Here is a 22951-nt window from a genome sequence, read left to right as displayed (position 1 = left end):
AATCACAAAAGAATAACTGGGATACAAGGATCATATCACTCGTTGCTACCCTTTTCTGTCTCTTTTTATAGCCACCACACCCTACCTAAATATAAATTAGGATTAGGTTAAGAGGAGGTAAGCTGTGGGCTGATAAAGTCCACCTTGAACTGAATATAGACCGTTAACCCAACAAAGATCACTCAGGAAGAACCAGAAAAAAACAAACACCATCACAATTAAATCCTACCTGAAGAATTGGTCATGCACATCGATATCTCCAACTAGAGAAGTGGCAAAATAGCACACACCTTAGTGTCGGAGCTATCAACAACTAGAACTCACGCATGAACGATAAGACAACACACGTACAGTAAATAGCTGCAGCCATTCAGAACCATTGCAAATAGCTAAGCATCATCCAGTCCATGTCGCATGTACACATACCATTGTCCAGTCCAGCATTTAACAGAGCTGGCTTATCGACACATAACCAGCAGATGGCTTCAACAGACAACTAAGTGATTGCTGGAGTAGTAGGAAGCCCATTCAGAAGTCTAGACTACCATATCTATCTTTGCGTCACCGTGAACAGCAGCAATGGAGGAGCTGATCATTTCATCAGCATAAGATACATGATTGTCTGCTTTCATCTTGTGATCCTTCTTCGGGAGCAAACCTAAGCAAGTCTCTGGAGGCTCACCATGATATGCTTTGCAGATGTAAGCTTCAAATTTTTCATAATCCTGTAATATGTCAGAAACTTGCTTTAACACTGGATTGAAAATAACTTTTGAATATCATATCACAGCCAGATTCATGATGATCAAGAGATTTAACTTCAAGTGATTTAACTGGTAACAATTAATCTTAATTGGAAGATTGTGTAAGAATGACAAGTGCAGATCTTCCTCAGAAATATGAGACACCTGGATGCTGAAGCAAGTGATCTCTTTTTTTATCTGAAAACCTATCATCCTTTTGCACTAAAAAATCGCTAAAAAAAATCTTGTTGAAAAGGTAACTAAGGACAAGTAAATTTTTTTTTTCTCGACAAATAATATCACTTTTGCTCATTACACCAGATTTACAGAGACAACATCAACATGAGTTACTTAATTCTAGATGGTAAGTTGCTATTGATAAGACAACAACATCAGAATCCAAGAAGAACCATGAATTCATCAGAACTATTTCAAATAATAACAGTTGTGCACAACCAGTTCTTTATAATATGTAAAAACTGACTCCAGAACATTTGTCACGATGACTACAGAAGTGAAAAATATTAATGCAATCTCATATGTGATATAACTATGCAATGCAACATCAGGGAATGCATCTCAGGATTAGACAGATGGGAAAAATAAAAAATAAAAACAAAACTACATCTAAATGAAAGTTCTTAAAGGATTTAACAGAACCATATTTGGGCCTCATTATGTAAGGCCTACAATAGCTTAAATCATTCACAACAGCACGATAAAATCATTAAGAAAATTATTGGTAAGACTTAAAAAGATGTCCTTGAAGACTCAAAAGAAATGACACAATAGTTTACTTAGGATTGATGGTGTTAAGATTCATAGATTCTAAAACTAACCTCATACAGTGGCTGCCCATCCACTACCACCCAGGGTACATATCTATGTGGGGGCTGAAGGGAATCTGTTTGCTCTGCATACTGTAATTCAAGCTGCCACAAGTAAAGAAAAAAGTATGTCATGTTCATCGAGCAGACTTAGCACTATTCGTTCTATATACCATCTGAATTGCTTCCTTATACCTACAGGAAACCATCTAATTGCAACTTCAGATTTTGCTGCAATACCAACTGTTACTTCAAGTAATTTATAGAAAATTAATAATGTAAGAAACTTGTCATACAAATGTTTTGTGATAGGATATGCTGTCACCCTATTGTTTTTCTCCTCTCTGAATATACAAAAAAGTTACAAGATTGAACATGCCCAAACATGCATATCTTTTTAATCTTTTCGACTTTTGATATTTTAAGAAAAAGAGAATCATAAATATTTGCCTTCTAGAGATTTTTTGAACAAACATAAAGCTGGAGTTCAAATGGGAATAACAAACACTTGGAATTTCACAGGTTTTTTTTTTCAGAAACATTCTGAATTAGAAGATTTTTTTACTCTCAAAAAAGTTTGGCAACAACAGAAGTTTTTTTCTTATCATCCCAAAAGCATCATTACTGAGCATGTTACTTACCATGATTTTACACCTTTGTCCCTAAACTCAAAAGAAAAATAGAAAACAGCAAAGATTTGGAAGATACCTCTTTCCCATGTCCGCTATCATAGCAATTTAAAACAGCATTTGAATCCAGACCAAGTTTTGAGAAGCAGGATTCCCACTCGGTGTATTTATGCTCCAAAACCAGATGTTCGACACAATAAATTAAACTAAAATGTATGCTCTGCAAAAAGCTCCATGAATATTACCAGTTAAGCAAAGATATAGCATAAAGCCTTCCATTCAAACAATGACCCATTAAAGATAAAGAACAACAGATGAATCAAATTACAGTGCCAAAAAAGTTATTCAATTGTATTTTGGTTAGTGCATTTCAAAGTTCCTATCGAGGAAACTAACAAAAAAACATATTCAAGTGCAACAAATAGACATCCTGATAAGTACTTGACAAAGCCTTTTTTTCTCCCAAAAAACAGTAGTTGATAAATCACATATAATTTCAATTTGTTATATGAACAAGGCAATCCATAAATAGAAGAGATGAGCAGCTATATATACCTGAACACTCGATTTAATAAGGGAACTCATGGAGGTGTTTCAATAGAGTAGTTTCTGCTGCAATTTTGTATGTGAAAATTTCAATATATTACAGTTTTTTCTCGCTCGTAACTTCTTTGGACTCTCAACAATGGAGTGGAAATATGGTATCATCATGTCTACTACAATAATCTTCTGGAACACCAAGTATTGTGTCGCAACTATGTTTTAGTTATTTGTATTGCAAGTGTTGCCTGACTTATTCCATCAATCGACTTGATTCCACCCAGGTTTCCAGGCACTAAGCAAATGATATAAAGAGATTATATGCACGCATAGTCTAAAAGTAATACATGAAGAGAGAACAAAAGAATTCTTCACCAGATCAGGCCAAGCATTGATGGCACAGGCTTCCACAGTGTTCAATAAGCACTCGTTGGGGCCATGCTGCAAAACACAAGATCGATTAGCTTGCTTGTTTCAGTTTCCCCTCTATTCTACATACAAGAGAATATGAAATATATCCATTCATTAATAAGAGCAAAAGATATCAAAATTGATATGAACTATAGATTGCCTGTATCAATAATTAACCCAAAATCAACACCATAGATTTCCCCCCAAATCAAGAAGAGATGGAAATATACTTGAACAGAAACAAGGCTCATCTGACCTACTGTGTACTATAAGCTTATCCGCATGGATCATTATGCGAAAAACCGACATCATAGATTCTCTTCCAAATAGAGAAGAGATTGAAATATGTTTAACCAGTAGATTGTGATCTTTGGGCGAAACAAGTTTGATATGCCCTACCTGTAATACAAGTTTAGCTAATGAGTAATTAAGCTGCATCAACATCATAAAGAACAAAATATTTTATGTTCTTTTCTCAAAGATTGCAAAGCCTCATTACGGCACCCACGCGCCACATTTATCAGATGACTAATGATTTTGGGAAATTTAATGTGGTTCTGAACCTCTAATGATCGAAAAATAAGCAAATTGAAGCCGCTGTGGTTAAAATCTACAGCCAAGGTATCTTCGATACGACTGAGAGACGGATTAAGAAGAAGAATTAAAGCAATTGCTAGGCGACCTGGCAAGACATGGTGGAGTTGGAGCCGAGGCGGGCGTTGCCATAGGGAATGAGGTCGAGGTCGACGATGGAGATGAGGCCGTCGTGGAAGATTTTGGATAGATGGTTGACGATGAAGTTGGAGCAGTAAGGGCAGAGGGTCTCGTAGTAGAGAGCCAGCGAAACATTCCGAGGCGAAGCAGGGGAAGAGGTGGTGGAGATGGCAACACGAGAAAAGGAGGATGAGGAGGCGAGGAAGGAGGCGACGAGAAAGAGGAGAAGGCGAGCCGTAGCGGCCATGATGATCGCGAGGAGGAGGAGCTCGTCGTCGACGGGTGGTCGATGGATAAAACAGGTGACGTAGGGTGTGCGGAGGAAACGGTGCCAAGCAAGGATGGCTACGTGTCGGATCTTTTCAGGAATCGGGTTTTAGAAACCATTCAACAAGTGACGTATGCAGTACTCAGAAAAATATCATACAATGTTGCATGACCGTTACGTCAAGCGACGGCTGAGATGCAAAGTGAAAGCCGATATGACAAATGTAGAGGAACCCTCTCACGTTTCTTATGCAGCCATGATGATCACACGTGGCTTACATGTGACACTCATTGATCGTCGGACACGTATTCATCGTGAGGTGATACGTGGCTAAGTGATCGATCGTCTGAATCGGTCGGAGATGGACACAACGAACCTATGCGAGCAATAGATTCGACGGGCGTTGAGCGTGAGTCTTCAACCGAAACGTTGCATGTTCCTCCCCTACCATCGACAATTTTGGGATAATTATCTTCAGTCACTTACAAATGGAACCTCTATGTATATTCTCACGGACATAACTTTACTTCAATATTGATCCATTCCTCTGAAAAGATCGAACCAAAGAACATTTGTTACAAATACCCCTACCTTAATTTTACAAGTTTAACGCTCTATAAACAATGACTCAGTTCAACTCAGATAACCATAATATATATATATATATATATATATATATATATTCTTTCTTACATGAAAATAATATTTTACTCATGTGTTCATCAAACATGCCACCATCTCCTCCCTGCACTGTCCTTATTTTTTACGGATCACATTAGTTTTTATCATATCCGTCCTTACCTCTACGAACCTTTTGACACTCGTTGAACTCTCCTACACATCTCATACTCATTATCCTTACAATACAAGCAATCAATGACAAAAGCACAAACGGAAGGGGTTGAAGGCAAAGGAGAGGGTTGTGATTGTAGACGCAAAAGCGGGTCTAGCAAAAACTAATGAAATCCGTAAAGAAAAAGACAATGGTGCTAGGTGGAGGCGATAACCAATAGTGAATTTTTTAAAAAAAATTATATGTATAAATATATATATCTCAATAGTGAATTCTTGAAAAAATACCCACAACATTGAGTTTCTTATATAGAGCACCACTGTTTGAAAAGATTATTTTGCTCTCATAATTAAAAAATAATAATTATAACCCATCGTGTCTTTGCATGTATTTTATCGCTTGGCTCACTAACACTCGAGTGACATCGCAGATTGCCAAGAGAGGAGAGGGAACGATTGGTATTGCTAACTCGCGAGGGGAAAAGGATGATCAACTAGGTGGGATCACTTGACTGCAAAGATATAAGCAACAAGAGAAAGAGGATGGCTAGTATTGCTTACCAATTCGTGGCATAAACAACCATAAAAAAGAAGGGAGATAATGACTACGAAGGATGAGTGAGGGCTGATGAGTGTGCCACAGTAAGTCGTGAGCGGAGCCACGATGGACGACGATGATCGATAAGAGTAAAATAATTATTTTAAAAAAATATTTCGAAAAAATATTTAAAAATTCTTTCGGAAATTCGCCCGTATATCAAATATTATACATATTAAGAAATTCTTTGTCTCAAAATATAGCCAGTGACAATATCGTGAATAAAGCCATTATGACGATCTTTGGCCCTGAGAGCACGTAGTAGCTGGACGAAGTGGGTTCCACAAGTTAACTTTTATCTACGCCTATGTCCCGGCACCCGTTGCCCACCCCCAAAATGATCTTGATCATGCGGGGCCCGCTTCTTTTGCCTTCCGGTGTGAACGAGGCGGGTAGGAAACAACGTCTTATGTAGCTTAGCCGGGCCCCACGACACATAAGCGGCCGAGGGAACACGGAGGACCTTTAACGCCTTCCCGACTCCGTCGTAAATCTAAACGTTCCTTGCTATGCCATTGGACGGTTCCGATTTGATCGATCAAAGAATCAGCGAACCATGGCGCGGGCTTCATAAAGGGCGAGCGGGCGAACAACCCTAGGCGGCAGCGGCAGCGGCAGCGGCAGGGGCAGCGATCTTTTCATCGCCTTGGGCTCTCTCGTCTCCGTCGCAAAGGTACCAATCCAAGCATAAACTGTCCTTAAGATCGACCTCAGTTCTGATAGTAATCGATCGTCTCTACTTCCATTTCGTGTAGTGTCTTTTTTTTTTTTGGTATGTTGTTGTTGTTGATGGGATTTATCGTTCTGGAGTCGATGCATGTGGTCGGCTTGGGGTTCTTCTATTAGAATACATACAGAGGGATTTGCGTTTAGGCTTTGCTTGGAATGCTGGTGTCTTTTGGCTGATCTTCATAAATGATATGCAGATTACTCTGTCAAAGATTTCCGCAGTATATATTTTAGATCTTTGAGTTTATTGATGCGCACCTACTCGTCCCATTTCGTTGGACTCACTTCTAATGTTTACTGTTCCGTGCATCAATTATTTCTGGTGTAGAAATTTGTATCGTGTATTGTTCATCATGTTAGATTTATGGTAATGTCACCTTGGTCTTTACTAGTTATGGTCATGATTATAGTAGATCAGAACAAGTTTTAGAAAATTTGTCTAGTTATGCTACTTCTCATTTATCATGTCGTAACGTTATCACTTGTGTTTCTGGAACCTGTAAGAATTTTAGGATTGCAGCAGGCAAGACAAAGTTGTTTGCTTAGTGGATGAGACACAGTATAATTTATGTTTCCAGAGTCAGTAGCAAGCCGATACATACCATGATTCATCTTGTATCTTTCTAGACAAAAAAAGTAGATGATTTCTATTTTTCCAGTTTTATATTTTTATCTCCCTCCAAATCTGTGTAGGTTTGATTACTATCATCAACCAAAATGTTTACTGCAAGGAAAAAGATACAAAAAGAGAAGGGTGCTGAGCCGACCGAGTTTGAGGACACTGTTGCCCAGGCTAGTTGTTAATCTTGGTTCTGTTTTCCTGTTGCTTTTACGAAAGATTATAATGAATTGTTTTTATTAATTTCAGGCATTCTTTGATTTAGAGAATGGGAATCAGGAGTTAAAGAGTGACTTGAAGGACCTTTACATCAACTCAGCTGTGTGAGTTTTAGCATATCAGTCTTCCTACTTTCTTGCATGAACAAGCATAAAGCTGCTTATTGTTTTGTGCCTTGTCTGGTTGTCTGATGCAGTCAAGTGGATGTAGCTGGCAATAGGAAAGCTGTTGTTATCCATGTTCCGTATAGACTTCGGAAAGCCTTCAGGAAGATTCATGTGAGACTCGTTAGAGAATTGGAAAAGAAGTTTAGTGGGAAGGTAAGCCAGGCCCGGGTATATCTTTATGTTGTATTGGTTAGATGATTTTAGGCTCAACCTGGAATTAATAAAAGTTTATTCTTTGAAGAAAGAAACATGAGCTTTTTATGAACCACATGCAGTTATCCATTCAATTTATTTTAAAGAACTTATGGTGATCTAAATGATGCCATTGCATAAGTGCTATCTGGACAGATTTTGTTTAAAATACACCGTTCAGCTGTGGAAAGTTTCGGGAAGCAGTTCCATGGCGACTATTCATAACTACTAAGATTTTCTTGGGAAGATTAGGTACAACATGATTTAAAGCAATTCCGTAGTCTTCTGCCATCGAAGAGTGATTCTCCTATTTCATGAATAATAAAAAATCCAAGGGATGTGCTGATGTCATGATCCAGTTGCTATCTCATAGGTCTTTGGAAACCACTATCTTCGCCCGTGATCTCAATATTTTGACATCAAGCTACCACATTTAACATGCAAAATTCATCCTAGATCATCACTAAAGTTCTTTTGATTATATATTGGGTATTGACATTTTAAGAGTAGCTGTAATTTATTCTGGACATCAATCATTAAGTTTCTGAGCTCTGTCTTAAGATAATCGTGTTCATTGTTTGTGAGTTTTGAATCCGGTATTGTTGGTTCCTGAATGTAACTGACCTTTTTTATTCTAAAGTTCATTTTGTTACTTTATATGATAGGATGTGATTCTCGTTGCTAGTCGAAGGATACTGAGGCCACCTAAGAAAGGTTCTGCCGTTGTGCGCCCTCGCAGCCGCACTCTCACTGCCGTTCATGATGCCATCTTGGAAGATGTAGTTTACCCTGCTGAAATTGTTGGAAAGCGCATAAGATATCGTCTGGATGGCTCTAAGATCATGAAGGTGTGTTCCCATTGAGCAAGTGGTCTTGATTTTCAGTTTTCTTTTTTCTTTCTATCCACTTCTTTGATATTAAAATATCAGAATATGCTTGATCAATAAGAAAATCATATCATGGTAATATAGCTTATTTAGTATGGTCAAATTTGTAAATTCCTGGTATTTTTTAAAAATGGTGTTTTGTGTTGAATAGCTTACAATAGTTTGTTGGTTTTATCTGTCTCGTAACATTTATTAGAATTTGTAGGGAGATGATCAACACATCATATATGTGATTATATGTTAATATGATCTATTTTCTCATATTGTTTTTTACTTTGAAAAAAAATTATTAGGATGACCGAAAAGATGTTTTCTGCATCTTTTCACCTGAATAGATGTTATCCTGTTGTTCAACACATAGTAGGTTACTACTGATGAAACTCCTTGTCAAACCATAAAGAAGGTTTCAAGTTTCTCTTTTCAGTGGTATATTCACACAGTTTTGTGCTATGCAGTTTGTTCTTTTCTAAAATTATGGTGTTTTACAGTTTGTTAAAGAGAGTCTGATGTTATAAATTTTGATTCAACAGATTTTCCTTGACCCAAAGGAGCGGAATAACACGGAATACAAAACAGAGACCTTCACGAGTGTTTACCGGAGGCTTTGTGGGAAGGACGTGGTATTTGAGTACCCTGTCACCGAGAGTGCATGAAAATATTTATCACCAGCTTAGTATTGTTATTAAACTTATAAATCGGGAGACAATTTTGCTGAGAAGCACCAAGTTCGGTTTAATTTGGTAAATTGAAGATACTTGATGATTTCATGATCAGGAAACTAGCATCTTTGCATTACTGCCATTTCATTTTCTTTTTTAGTCATGTGCATTTGAGCTGGGATCTGATTTGTGGTATTTGGATATTCAATGCGGATAAAAAAGAATTTGTACCACCAGGATCTAGATTTGCAAGTAATTGTGGATCTAATATTATGTGACTGGTGTTTGATTTCACGAGATAGATGCATCAGTTGTTTTTCTTTTTGATAGAAAGTATAGATCTCTTAATTTTTATGATTTACTCAATTCTCATGGTTTATTCGTGTTTGTGTAGGTTCATTTATGGTTTTGATCATAAATTTTTTAGTTCTTATGGTTTATTTGTGTTTGTGTAGGTGTTAATAGATCTTTTAATTCTTATGATTTATTCATGTTTGTCTATCAACAGCACCACTGAACCTTCTTTGTTTCTCATCTCTCTTACCCGCCACTTAATGATCTCTTTTTATCTCTGTCTCTTTTGTCGTGCTTGATGGGAGAGTTGTTTTCAAGGTGTGGTAGTATTACTTGTCTCCTTCGGTTGATTGAGGTCTTAGTTTTTTTTTTTTTTTTTTTTTTTTTTTTAAATAAAAAAAATTATATATTAATAATTTTAATTTTAAATTATACATGTTAACTTAAATTTGAAACTTATATGTTACACATTTTCATTATTTTAGATAGAGTAAACAATAAAGATTTAAGATTAAAATCATAAATTTTAATTTTAAATTATATATATTATTATATAAATAATTTATCATAAATTAGTATATCATATAATTAATATTTAATATATTAATTAGATACGAATAAATCATAAAAGTTTAAGAGATCTATAAATAAAATTATATGAGTGATTATAATTATTTAAGGTAGAATGGATTTATCGCAATTTCTGGGTTTGAATGAATCCCGTCTTCGCCGTTTATTGTTTTCTTGATATTTGATCTCCTTGACGGGGCATGAACTCGTGCAGAGGCGATGCCCCTGGTAAGAGATGGACGGCGTTAAAGGCGAGGCGTGACCACTATGGAAGTTTCTCGTCATCAGTTGCACATTTGACAGTGCTGCAGGCGGCGTTACAGGTTAATAAGCTTAGCAATTTCAGACCGCAAAAGAAAGGAATAGATTTTGTGAGTGCCTAAGTCGTAACTTTTGTTTAGCCCTGAAGATAAGTCGTAACTTATCTTTAGCCCTTTGCTCAAAAGAGTCTTTGACTGTCGGTTCCCACTGAACCGGTGAAGTCACCAGCGCTAGAAAGGACAGCCGTGCAAAGAAACTATTAATGATCATTGTGAAACAGTATGGCGCAGTAAATGTAACTGCAACATGGTAACCTGTTGTGCCACAATCTTCTGGATTGTAGCAGGATCCGAGTGTCGATGGGCATCCGCGTTCGAGGTAACACTATGGCGCAGTAAATGTAACTGCAGCATGGCAACCTGTTGTGCCACAATCTTCTGGATTGTAGCAGGATCCGAGTGTAGATGGGCATCCGCGTTCGAGGTAACCGGTACCCTTGGAGTTCGGATTTCCGTTGCCGCAAGTGCAGCCTCTAATCGGAGCATGCACTGGTGAGCAATTGTTTAACTCTGCCTCCAGTCAGCTTCAGAATATAGTTATATTTTAGAAAGATTGCATAAACATTCCAATAATCTCTCATAAACGTATGAAAAAATGAGCATTCCAAGAATTTTATTGACTATATATAAATATATTTAAAGCAAAAAAAAATTTTCCCTTGCTCTCTTTGGAAGCCATCGCCTCAAGTAAAATAAGAAAAATCAGAATGTGACAGAATACTCTTCAGATATTTTTCTCATAAGAAATTAAGATCCAAGCTTCGTTGCCTAAGTAATAAACTGCTGGTGAAAGAAACCACATTCATCAGCTCTTCAGGTTGGTTGGTTTGCTGTGTAATGGCCAGCCAAGTAAGCCCATAGTCTTACGAAAAGCCGCTAGCCTCGTCGCCATTGAATAATTAGCACGATCAGGTCCCCTTTTGGTCTTCAGCTTACCGGATTTTGATGATGTTACCTTGTAGAACATGGATATCAAGTTGCTGACAAAACCTGGAAAAAGAACAACCAATGACTTTTATCTTGATATTTCATGATGGCCAAGTATATACGATATTCTCTCCTTCAGCTTCTGAATGGTCTGCGCAAAGTGAGAGTATGTGAGTAGGAACTCTCTGGTGGTTCAGAAAACAGCCATCCAAGGTATGAACTTATTAAAACATCTCACCAAGTAGGATAATTTTGCCCATCTATGAGCAGATGTTGCTGCTACCTTTAGATGACAATTGCGAGGAAGGTTGTAAGAGACAGAATATGTAGAATTTTCAGTTGCTTCTGCAACCCAAAGATGATTTGTCTGATCCCTCGCTCGCTTCACCAGATTATAGAACCCAACCTACATAAGGCACGGTGCTAACGATGAATATAAGCTCTGGAAATATACGAGCATTAATAGATAAAATTGATACTCAAATATAGATTTCATGAGAAATTTCTTCCCCAAGGGATTGCTCCACATTATCACATACTACGGTTCCTTCATGGTGGTGGCTGAACAGATCCTTGTCCACCATAGGTGACGAGAAGCTGACAGCAAGCAAACAATCATGTTGTTCCTGATATTGAGAAGTTGAGCTACAATTGCATCCGTCTGTAATGAAAATCCATTGCTTTTTCTGGCGTCCAGACATGCAAACATCCTCGACGTGCAAAATCATTGCTGCAATATCAAATTCACTAAAACAAGCAGCACAACCAATTAGAAGGGAACTGAAACGGGAAGACAGAAGTCATAGATACAATGAGATTTGAGAGATGAAAGAAAGGCACAAGATTTACCTTGCTAGAGGTATCTCACCCAAATTTGACAAGTTGACTGATTTGCGAGGATTAAAAAATGGTCTGCAGGAAATAAGGTCGATAAATTAGTTATAAGGATGCTTTTAGTTTAACCAACCAATGTCACAATTTGCTTACTCATATTTATCAGCCTCCGTCGAGGGCAAGTTTTTCCATACTGTGGAATATCCACCACCTTGAAGATAAAGGACATCCATACTAAAGTTCAGTGGCATAAGCCCTGAAACATCATATATTTTTCCTTCTACCAGGTCAACTTTCTGTCAGACAGCATGACAAGGAAAGCAGAAGTCGTCTTTAAACTCTGTTTGAAACAAAGTTTATGAAAGTAGAAGACTTGGGGGAAAGAATTAAATGCCTCACGGATAAAAGCAATTTAGTGCATCACCTCCAAAGGGAATGCAGCGACTAAGTTAGAAACAAAAATTATCAATGATGGTAAATTTTTCATGTCAATATATCTATCTAGCAGAATAAAAGAGCAACAGCCACCGAATATAAGGATTTGTGTGAACTGTCTCGTTACCTCTTTCCCTGCAGTAACTAAATTTTCATGCTTTCACATATGTGATTTCGTGAACAGAAGAATGAAGAGATTTAGGAGCAATAGAAGCATTATTCCCACCATTACCTGATCCTCAGTTGGGCTCCAGATTGTTATCAAGCCTTCCCTGAATCGGCCCTTTCTGCACGAGTATTTACTGGTTAAACCTGCCACCCTAACCCTCATAAAGGGCGTGACCTCCCTTGAAGCAACGCCAGCATCTTTCAAAGCTTTCTCAATCATCTTCTGCAGATGTGATTGCCTAATCTCCTGGAGTTGAACCGTACATCTCTGAAAGGGTTTTCCAGATCGAACCAAATTTGAATGAACAACCGATACCAACCTTTTGCTTTGCCTGGTAAGTTGAGAAGGAAAATAGTTGCTCTGACGTCATATCTGCCATTAAAACTTCAGGGTCAGCAGCAGTCTCAAGTATCTTGCAAAGTTTTGCCCCTTCATCACCATCATTTATGTCGACAAAAACATCCAATTGCTCAGACATAATAGCCTCTGCAATATTACATCGTCTGCAGTGTAACCATATATCTCAAGTGAAAAACTAATGCCATTTGCATATCAGATTATGATATTATCATGGAAAATGATGTCAACAAGAGCAGCATGATATATCTGATTACAATAGTCTCATGGAAAATAATCCCCACAAAGAGCAGATAAACTAAATACGAGAAGATGACACGACATGCAATTGCTAAACAAAATGGATAAAAATTTCCAACAAATGCCGAGGGGAAAAGACTCTGGCAAAAGAATTCATAGTGCATTAGATGGAATGTGACGCAAGTTAATGGCCTCACATATGCACCGAATTCAGGGTTCAGTGTTCTAATTTTGATGTTTTACCTCCTTTAGCATCTTTGATGCTTTACTGCTTGAATATGTTCATCTAGACCATCTGACAAACGCAAAGACCCCTAAAAGTTGTTCGCACCACCTTTTCTACTTGCCAAGAGTTTAGAGAAAACGAAAAAGGACATTATCACCAAAAAAATATAGGATCATCTTATAACGAACGAAGCTGTCTTTTGCCTAGTAACCTACCATGGTAGACCATTAAGACAATGCAAATAGTGTAGAGCTATCTGTTCTGCAAAGTTTAAGAATAAGATAAATGAGCACCTCTGGTTGTATATCTGAAGTGCCTTCTTTTCCAATCTTTCTGATCTTACAACATACGCACCGTCAGGAAACCTGAGTCCAGCTTTAATGAAGTTATGCCACTATGATATACACTTGTGCCTAGAGACTTTACCCAGTAGAAAAAACAAGTAGGATACCTCTCCTTGTATAAAACGGGGTAAACCCTTGTAATTCCCACCAACGTTCGGGGGATTTTACCCCCAGAGGCTTTGATGCAGCTAAAAGCCAAAGGAGCAGAAATTCTCTTGCCTCAAAATATTAAGAAAGTAAGAAATGAATCATGCTATAAGAAACATATACGATATGCAATCTGATAACCACAAATTTTCAACAAAAACTACTTACAAAATCCGAGTTTCTCATCCCACTGAGCCCTGTAAGTCCCATTTATATGTATCAGCATATGGACTGTCTTTGATGCCTAAAGAAAAGAAAAAAAATTGATAAGACTACAATATTTCAAATTCCAAGTTGTTTACTAGATAGAGCCTTGAAAGAAAAGGGACCTCAAGAGATGAAACAGGTCCAACCCAACCACATAGCCCAGCACCACAAATCTGCAAGTTAGTTTGGCAACCACATGATTCATTTAGAAATGGCAAAACAAATCACTACACAGCAATATCTAAAATTAAAGGATTCGCCCTACCCGAAGCTTTTGGCCAACAAACAGCTTTCCAGCAGCGAGCTGTTTCGACAGCCATACATCTAGCAAGGCATCCAAAGAGTACCTGAAGAAGTGCGAAGAATTGAACACATGCAGAACTCGGCTTATCTTTTTCATGAGATAAGGGGAAACATTGACTCACCATCCATCAGTTAGTTCTATTCGAGTTTGACAATTAAATTTGGTCTCTGTTGAACTACTGTCATAAAGTTTCTTAATATCTTCATCTGGATAATTTGAATCATTTGCTTTTAGCATTGTTGGTCGTGAAGTAGAATGGATTGCTGAAACACATAGAACCATCATAGATGCAGGCGATGCATCCCCATCCAAGATTTTCTTTAGCACCGATCTATGACCATAGTTTACTTCCCTCTCATACCTGACATCCATAGACAGACATCACAGATATAAAAACTGCATATTATCAAAAAACAAGAGAGTGTGAGTTAAACCTGTATTTCAATTCCTCAAGAACATTGCAAACTGTTAAGAATTTGATTCCAACTTGAGTTGAATAGCATCTCTCGAAAGATGCAAGTTTCCAGATAATCCATCTGTAGTGATTTGCTACCCACCTAATGCATAAAATCAATAAAAAGAAGAAAAAAAAATTAACAATAAAAGCTACGATAGAATTCATCATATCCTTAGCTGGCAGATTTCAGTGCCTTTCATGCACCACTGTAAGGAGGTTTCTGCTATACAAAAAATAAATAAACAGCACAAAAGCAAAAGCATGTAGGAGAAATGGTCTGGACAAGGACTGCACGTATTGGGCATACCAAGGTATGCTGGTTGATATATACAACACAGGCACAACATTGGCTAGCATGGTATGACATGGAAGCATGCCAGCATGGCACTGGTTGGCACAATGCTCGTGATAGCCCTACATGCTCAACTATGATGAAATGTTACATGCACAGGGATCATCACGAAATTCAAAATTTTCAGTTGACACAAAACATCCTATTTAATTAGGCTCTAAATACATGTGCCACTAGCCTAAAAATAAGAAATACACATATATTAAATGGACAAAGACAGTGATTCAAAGACAATAGGAAAAGGTAAGCTAATTTAGATTTTCTTTATTTAATGCAAGATAAATACTGTCCAATATGAAGTATACATAGATATTGCATATTTCTATCATGTTCCATGATACATACCATGAGTAATTTTAGCAGAATCCGTATAATCCTTAAGTGACCTGTATGGACAAATGCAGAAGCAAAAAATGCAGAATAAAATAAGGAACCATGTGGTCCACATATGTGTCTGTATGATATTAAGCCTGATACAATTAATAAGCATATTTTAGTGTTGGTTGAATTAGAAATTTTCAGAAACTAGAGAACATCAAGCTCAATTGAGCTAAGGTAGGCCTTCTTGACTATTTCTAAATAAAAAAATCAAGTAGCTGAATGTTTGTCACCTTGGACCTACCAATCTTGTCCTGGTCTTCAACTAAGCAGATCAAATTATCCTAGATAGAAGCTATCATTTATACATAATTGTTGGCCATAACAATGAAGACTTTTCAGTGAGCTTGTCAGATCCATGAAAATGTATGCAAATACAATCTGATGGCCAAACTTGTTTACAGCATATTCCCTTATAACGGAAGACGAAGGTGCACTAAAATCAATTAAGATTTAAAAAAAAAATGCAAGCTCGAAACTAAGAGTATAACATACTCTTTTGTAGCATTTGATGATGATGCACCAGACTTGAGCAGCATGCCCTGAAAGGCTTCTAATCCAATTTCATCATGACGAAATGCATCATAAAACCTGTAAGCCACAGCATTATCTGCATCCATGTTGCTCACTTCATGTGGCAGGGATCCAGACTGGGTAATGCAGCATTTAACCATATATGTCAGGTTTTGACAATAGTGACATCATGAACAAAAGATGAACTACAATGTATAGCATTAGTACCAAATCTTGGCATGTTGGAGGACCACCAAAGAAGTCCTTAAGATTCTTTCTCTTCAGTTGAAATGGATATCGAGTGGATATCCTACCGCAGCTGCTACTTTCTGTTGTTGATGGTTTGGATGAACCTACAAAGTCAAGGACCTCTAAATACCTTCATCCAAAAATTGGCATTATGACAATTGGTTCTTACGCAGTCCATTCATTTTACCAGTAGCCAAAAGAGAAGTGCTTCCCTTCAAAGGAGTGATGAATCTAGATCATAAATAGAATGATCATATAAAATATAAACAATGGCACAGGTATAATAAAGATAGAAAATAATAGCTCAACATACCTAGAGCTGCGTGGCCTTTTAAATGGAGAAATATAACTCGTTTTGCCAGGTCTTCTCTTTTCGTTGGGAAGCCGATTCATATTCATACAATCTCCAGCTATGTTCGAAATATCAATCAGTGGTCCACCTAAAGACATGCCATCACCATTCTCAATCCTTCTAACAATTTCAACAGCACTACCAGCAGAGTGAAGGTCATCTTTTTCAGGCTTTTGATTGACAGGTGTTTTGTTGCCTGAGTAAATATTCTCCAAAGCGAAGCTTCTGGCATTCTCCTGATCTAGAGTATAACTATCAGACTTTATTTTCCGAGTGAGAGAAAACTGCCTTCTCTTGGTAAGAGAAGGTGGGGTCCTTGAGACAAGCTTGCCCATTCCCCCACAATGGGGAGAATGAGGAGATGAGATGTTCTCTTTATTCCAAAATGTGTCGTCGAGATTATTCTTATTTCTTAGAACTGAGGACAAAGGTTGATCTAGTGTGATGTTGTTCTCTGAAACTTCTATATCTGACTCCCCAAGAAGGTTCCTTGCACGTTTTAATGCATCATTAGAAATTGATACATACCTTCCACCGGCAGTTTGGAACTTAACAGGAGACTGTCCACAATCAGAAGAATCCAATTTATGCTCCAGAGTTTTCTGCAGCTGACCATTGGTTAAGTAGCTTCCTGTTGAACAAAATTTATTGATGCAATTTTCTGGACTTCTTTGAACTGAGTTCACATCAACACAGTCAAGAAGACTTGTTCCAGCAGTTTCCTGATTCATGTCCCACCTAAAATTTTCGTGCAACTGTTCTGCAAAATAGATTGATTTCTATGTATCAAACACCAGCTGAAAAAAAAAAACTTGAAAATGATTCTGAGAACAAATATAAGGTCTATTGTTACGTTAACAAGATGCATATAGCTTTAAATGAAAAGATGAAAAAAGCTTTCCTGAGGTAAATTTTTTCATGAGCAGTATATATTTACATGTTATCCATGTGTATCATATTATCCATTTAAAAATTTTAATCTGAAAGATATTGAATTAGTTCCAAATTACAATCAGACAATATGATATGCAGAGATAATATAAATGTATTGATACCAACTACATACACTGTTATTCAACTATTTTTTTAAGTTTCAAATGAGCAGTATATCTGCTTATAGAAACATCATTTGCATTTCATTTTTCTTTACTAGAATGCAATACCGTTTGTATTACAAGGAAAGAGACTTAAGAAACAGCACATTTCATGGATTCCCATGCATAGATACATTGCTCACTGAACAGATTCTCCCTCTGCATATACATGGATGAATATATATGTGCTTGTGATAAGTGTCTGCTTTAATCAGCAGTTGTATTGCAAAATAAAAGGTATTTTTCAATGTGAAAGAAAAGAGTAGTGCATAGCAAAGTTAATATTGACAGTGACCTGTCTTTGGATTGCTTCCATCAATAATAGACAGTGCCTTTTCAGTTGAAGAAGGATCGAGTAAAACAGATTTCTCATGCCCATCATGATTGTTTCTGCCACATTGCAGAGGATTTGGAGATTCTGTACATGAGCAAAATATTCAGCGAATAGTGCCTAATACAAGTGAGAAAAAATACTTCTAGAAGGGTAATACAAAAAATCAATTATTGTAACAGCAAAGTTGCGGGGTGCAGAGTAGTAGAATTTAAATATACCTTACGATCAAGCACATGCATGGTCCTACAATCTACTTGGAACATGTTATATGTTGTATTATATGTGTAAGCAATCTTGTAACTTGTAAATTCAAGGAGTAGAAAGGGCTGGATGGACCTTCTAATGTTCTTTGCAGTTTGTGCAACCAAATCATGCAATTTCATATTCCGAGCACAATTTGGAGATAGGATGGTATGGATCCCCCGGCACATAACAGGAATTCCTCCACTGTGGGTGAGACTGTGTTCCAGATCACCTTACTTAAAAGATTCTTGGTATCCACGATAATCAAGTGTTACAAGGAAGAAACCACTTGTGTAATCCATGTGCAACTCTTACATCAAGAAACTTAGCCAGGAAGCCTATTCTCTTGTATTTCTTTCTTCCCATTGACTAAGAAGGAAAGATGTATGCACATCAACTCTAGGTTTTTTCTCAACAGTTGTCAAGCACAATAAAAGAATCACATTAACTTAAGAATTTTATCTTGCATTCTTTTTTTTCAAGGGAAGATGTCCGTATCACACGAACCATTTTCCATGTCAATAATGTAAATCCATTTGAGCAGATCTCTCTAAACTGTTTACACAACCATAAGTGTGTTACATATGAATCACTTTCTCTTGAGAAATTTTCTAGGGTTCACAAAGAATGATACATTTGCTGATGTCATCTAAAAGCAACTTAGCATCTACATTCATCAATTGCACACTTTTATAGAGATTCTGAACCATTCTGTTTTCTTCTCAAAGTAAGACTTTACGAAAATCATGTTACCACCACTGTTAGACTTGGACCTCTGGTATTGAAGAATTTATTACAAAAGATATATAGAAAGATATATAACTGAAATGCATCAGCAACACAAACATAAGAAATCGGCCATAAAGCTCTAATACACAAAGAAAAGATTACAACTTAATCACCTTTCTCCATATTTTCTCCTATAAAGATAGCTGCTGCCTTTCTAATTGAAGATTCTTTTACTGTGACTGCCTTTCCTGATCCAGTACTAAACATTGGAAACAGCTCATCTTTGGCACCAACATCCAAAGTTACCTTATCCCCTAAGAGGAAGAACAGCATTGTAAACAGAGATTTATTTTTTTCTGAGTATCAATGGAACAACATCTTAACACAAACAGATATTGCAAACACTGTACACTAATATAAAGTAAATTCATCCAATAAAGGTATTTAACTACTTCAACGACATCACACCTGCTGCATTAATAGTTTGTGGTTGTTCAAAAAGAAAAGGCAGTTATATTTTCTACTAGAAAGACAAGTGTATATGAGCAACACAGCAAAAGTATTTCTCCAACCAGAGCACTAATGAAAAGTCACTATAGTGATAAGACCAGTGCTGAAACCAAATACATCTGAATCTAGAAGACCTCTGTTGCCGGAGAGTCTATGTTCTAGATTATCTTCTCTCTTTTCATGAACACGAGAAGGCAAGTTATCTTCTAAGCACTGTTGTGAGATCTTCTAAACTGGTAAGATGTATGCTAATAAAATATGTTCTTCTATCAATGGATAATGCTTATAATAACCTTTTTATGCTGATAAGTCAACATTTGGTCACCTTTGGTATGACCCAATAGACTCGCGAGGAATTGTCCGCTTTAGGCGTGCCCATATGTTTTTGTCCTTTCGGGCTCGTGAGCCTCAAAAGACGCCTCTGAGGGTAAGGGTGACCCGAGAGGTTTACAAGCCCTTGATTCCCTTACTCCTCGACTAATGTGAGACTAAATGTCTTTATCAGTGCTCCCTCCCGTAAGGGAGCTAAAAGCTCTGGGCCCTTCTTCTAGCGCCAATTTGATAAGTCAACACTTAGATCATCATTGGTGTGACCTCGTATGCTCACGAGGAATTATCCGTTTTAGATATGCCCATACAATTTTGCCCTCTCAGGGCTCATGAGCCCCAAAAGGTGTCTCTAAAAGTAAGGGTGAGGGGGCTTATAAGTCCTTGGTTTCCTTATTCCTCAACCAATATGAGACTAAATATCCTTGTTAGATTTTTGAAGTTGCTTTCATCCTCGTTAATTTTGGCTTCAAAAAAACAATAATATGAGTAGCAGAACAGGAGTTTCTCTGTTTAAGCAAAGAATATCATTCTGTATATACTCTTGCAATTTAAAAATGAGACTTCAATCATGGATGATATTCAAGTAGAGAAAAACAACCAACGTACCTTTATTTATACCATTTCCTTCAAGAACAACTGCTGCTTTCCTAAGTGAAGATTCTTTTATAGTAACTGACTTCCCAGATCCAGTACGAAACAGTGGAAATCGATCATCTTGACCACCTGAAGTTGTTTCAATCCCTAGAAGGGAAACAAGAAAATTACTTATATAAACTAAATAAATTCATTATTTTTTTTCTGAACCCTAACAAAATTAGTCCACAATACTTTTCCAATATTAGTAATTAAGTATACTGCTAATATAATTTTACAACCGTCATAAAAGAACACGATAATAGTATACCATGTCTTATTGATCCACTTGTGTCCGTATCGCCCGCTCCTCCGAGAACAGACCTCGCCTTCCTGATGGAACTCTCGCTCACCGAAACTGCTCTCCCGGTTCCCGTCCGAAACATCGGAAACCTCTCTCCATCTCCACGGCCACCATCTCCACCCTCCGGAAGCTTCGGACGAGCTAAGATTTGAAGGAGAAGGTACATCACAACGAAAGGTCTCAGATCCAACATGCCAGGCACGAAAGCGAAAGATCGAAAGGGAGAAACCTAGGGTCGAGAGATCCGCCATGGAAGGGAGGCGATGATCTGGGTGGCTATCCACTCCGCGTGCTAGGGTTCGGAGCGGCGGCTCCGGTTGCACGCCGGGATCCCCGGCAGCGGCGGCCCACTGGAAGTGACCATCGGCGGTAGGAAGTATCTCCCATGTTGGGAGGTCCGTCGGCGGCGGCGGCGGCATCATTTGGCTCTGGAGGCTTCTCTTTCCCCTGTCACTTCAAGAGACGAGAGCGAGAGGAAGGCCAAATGAAATATTTTGGAGCGCGACGACGGAGAAGCGAAGGCGGGAAAGCGCTACTAATTTTGAGTGGCGGATTTGGGCGGGTCCCATAAGCTCTGTTCGGATCGATTGCCTATGACTCATTTCATATGATATTTCTAAACGACTGTATTGTTATCGGAGAGTCGATAATATATACCATATTTTCTTTCTCATAAGTGGCTGAAAGAAAATTATTTTAATTGAATTAAAAGTTTCCTAAAATCCCACTTCAAATTACAATTCATTTTTTATTTATCAAACGCGCTCCAATCCATTTTCAACAGAAACTACAGTACATCAAATGGACTCCCATAGCCATCTCAAACTTATGTATTATTTGTAGGACGATTTTTTATAAAATATTTCTATTTTAGGTATTTTCTAAATGACATCTTATCTTTTGTTTTTTTTCCCATGGAGATTAATATTTATAGTTCTTTTTAATTATTTAAAATCTTATGTTAAGAACTTTGAATTTTTTTTTATAGATCGATATATATATATATATATATATATATATATATATATATATATACACTTACTTTATAACTTAATTTTAATTAAAAATTATCTCATTACTTATGACCTATTTTTTTTCTTTTCCTCCTCCTCTTAATTGTTAGACATGATATGAAATAATTATTAAAAAAAAGATAGATGATGAAATGATACGAACTAAAGTTCGAATAGAAAATTATGAAAAAAGGTTGTTGACATTTATTATAATAATTTAATATTTTTAAGATTATATGCATTCCGTAACAACTCAAAAAACATCATCTTCTATGTTACTTGTATTAATAAAAAATATATCATATTTTAAACATTTACAAATTATCAAATATAATACATGGGTGATGGAGAGAGTCAACTACAATATTAGTAGAATAAAATTATAAAGGTTATTGTTAGGATCAAGTCGGTACTAAGAGGAGGGGTGAATTAGTACTATTTAAAAATCTTCGTGCGATAAAAATCGATTTCGAAATATGTTAACTTTAAAGCGTATGAGAGCGTAATGTAAGTAAGGATTCAGTTTGTAATAAAGATAAACAGCAAGAAGTGAATACAAACTAGATTTTTTTAGTGGTTCGATCATCGTAACCTATATCCATTCCATTGATTCCTCTTCTGTCGAGGCCACCAGCATCCACTAACGATCTTCATTCAATAGGCAGAGACCAACAACCTTCTTACAACTCTATTCTCCTTTTACATACTTTAAGATAACCTTTACACTCTCATGATCTCCTCTCTTAAACTTCACCAACATTTAGAGTTTGAGAGGAATTTACACAAGAATTCAACAGCGTTTTCTTTTCTTTTTGCTATCAGTTGTGTGTTAGTTAACCAGGGATGAGAGAGGTAATTGTATGCCTCAAGTGGATTCAAACTTGGAGCATATAAGTGTTTCATCCCAGGTTTCCGGGTCCTAGCGATACCATCGCCTGACACCCTACCATTGGGCGGTACCATTGCCTGACAGCCTCAGAGATTGAGTTTGGGCGGTACCATCGCCTAACACGGTCTTAAGACTGTGTCACGACGGTTTCACCCGTTAGGTTACTGTTTGAGCCATTTCTCTTGGCCCAACACAGCCTAAAC

The 22951-nt window shown here is 37.3% G+C and overlaps 3 protein-coding genes across 4 annotated transcripts; 1 reads left to right on the top strand and 2 right to left on the bottom strand.

The window, feature by feature from the left end:
- Window positions 1-348: 348 nt before the first annotated feature.
- Window positions 349-4218, bottom strand: LOC135674788 (gamma-interferon-responsive lysosomal thiol protein-like). 2 transcript variants are annotated; one of them, XM_065184956.1, is made up of 5 exons: window positions 3833-4217; window positions 3115-3180; window positions 2279-2419; window positions 1583-1675; window positions 349-725 (listed from the first exon to the last, which is right to left on the bottom strand). In XM_065184956.1, the coding sequence occupies exons 1-5, from the start codon at window positions 4109-4111 to the stop codon at window positions 537-539; spliced, it is 768 nt and encodes a 255-aa protein (XP_065041028.1). In that variant the 5' UTR covers window positions 4112-4217; the 3' UTR covers window positions 349-536. The 2 variants fall into 2 exon arrangements, with proteins under 2 accessions (XP_065041028.1, XP_065041029.1); XM_065184957.1 differs by lacking the exon at window positions 2279-2419 and having other exon boundaries at window positions 3833-4218.
- A 1839-nt stretch (window positions 4219-6057) lies between these two features.
- On the top strand, window positions 6058-9288 carry LOC135674787 (small ribosomal subunit protein eS7-like). The gene is made up of 6 exons (XM_065184955.1): window positions 6058-6195; window positions 6945-7043; window positions 7120-7193; window positions 7286-7409; window positions 8114-8296; window positions 8866-9288. The coding sequence occupies exons 2-6, from the start codon at window positions 6969-6971 to the stop codon at window positions 8986-8988; spliced, it is 579 nt and encodes a 192-aa protein (XP_065041027.1). The 5' UTR covers window positions 6058-6195; window positions 6945-6968; the 3' UTR covers window positions 8989-9288.
- Window positions 9289-10766: 1478 nt separating this feature from the next.
- LOC135580985 (protein BREAST CANCER SUSCEPTIBILITY 2 homolog B-like) lies at window positions 10767-21331 on the bottom strand. The gene is made up of 23 exons (XM_065184954.1): window positions 21076-21331; window positions 20814-20987; window positions 20516-20650; window positions 19243-19383; window positions 18059-18181; window positions 16631-17429; window positions 16505-16548; window positions 16297-16421; window positions 16051-16205; window positions 14803-14925; window positions 14490-14729; window positions 14330-14411; window positions 14187-14237; window positions 14026-14101; window positions 13818-13929; window positions 13660-13731; window positions 12863-13046; window positions 12607-12789; window positions 12093-12235; window positions 11955-12017; window positions 11645-11852; window positions 11344-11511; window positions 10767-11256 (listed from the first exon to the last, which is right to left on the bottom strand). Exons 1-23 carry the CDS (start codon window positions 21266-21268, stop codon window positions 11194-11196), a joined length of 3657 nt encoding a protein of 1218 aa, XP_065041026.1. The 5' UTR covers window positions 21269-21331; the 3' UTR covers window positions 10767-11193.
- Window positions 21332-22951: the final 1620 nt, after the last annotated feature.

This window comes from Musa acuminata, chromosome BXJ1-5 (assembly GCF_036884655.1).
Source record: "Musa acuminata AAA Group cultivar baxijiao chromosome BXJ1-5, Cavendish_Baxijiao_AAA, whole genome shotgun sequence".
In the NCBI taxonomy this organism is placed as follows: domain Eukaryota; kingdom Viridiplantae; phylum Streptophyta; class Magnoliopsida; order Zingiberales; family Musaceae; genus Musa; species Musa acuminata.
Note: the sequence above shows the minus strand (reverse complement) of the source record. Positions and strands in the feature narration are given on the sequence as shown.

Excerpts from the sequence above, each read along its gene's own strand:
- LOC135580985 (XM_065184954.1), bottom strand. The coding sequence starts at position 21,268 with ATGATGCCGCCGCCGCCGCCGACGGACCTCCCAACATGGGAGATACTT. Across the intron at positions 16,422-16,504 it reads CACTTCTCTTTTGGCTACTG|GTTCATCCAAACCATCAACA; the intron begins GTAAAATGAATG and ends TTGACTTTGTAG. Across the intron at positions 14,730-14,802 it reads CTTGAGGAATTGAAATACAG|GTATGAGAGGGAAGTAAACT; the intron begins GTTTAACTCACA and ends TATGGATGTCAG.
- LOC135674787 (XM_065184955.1), top strand. The coding sequence starts at position 6,969 with ATGTTTACTGCAAGGAAAAAGATACAAAAAGAGAAGGGTGCTGAGCCG. Across the intron at positions 7,410-8,113 it reads AAAAGAAGTTTAGTGGGAAG|GATGTGATTCTCGTTGCTAG; the intron begins GTAAGCCAGGCC and ends TTTATATGATAG. Across the intron at positions 8,297-8,865 it reads ATGGCTCTAAGATCATGAAG|ATTTTCCTTGACCCAAAGGA; the intron begins GTGTGTTCCCAT and ends TTGATTCAACAG.
- LOC135674788 (XM_065184956.1), bottom strand. The coding sequence starts at position 4,111 with ATGGCCGCTACGGCTCGCCTTCTCCTCTTTCTCGTCGCCTCCTTCCTC. Across the intron at positions 3,181-3,832 it reads ACTCCACCATGTCTTGCCAG|CATGGCCCCAACGAGTGCTT; the intron begins GTCGCCTAGCAA and ends TGTGTTTTGCAG. Across the intron at positions 1,676-2,278 it reads ATAGCGGACATGGGAAAGAG|CTTGAATTACAGTATGCAGA; the intron begins GTATCTTCCAAA and ends TACTTGTGGCAG.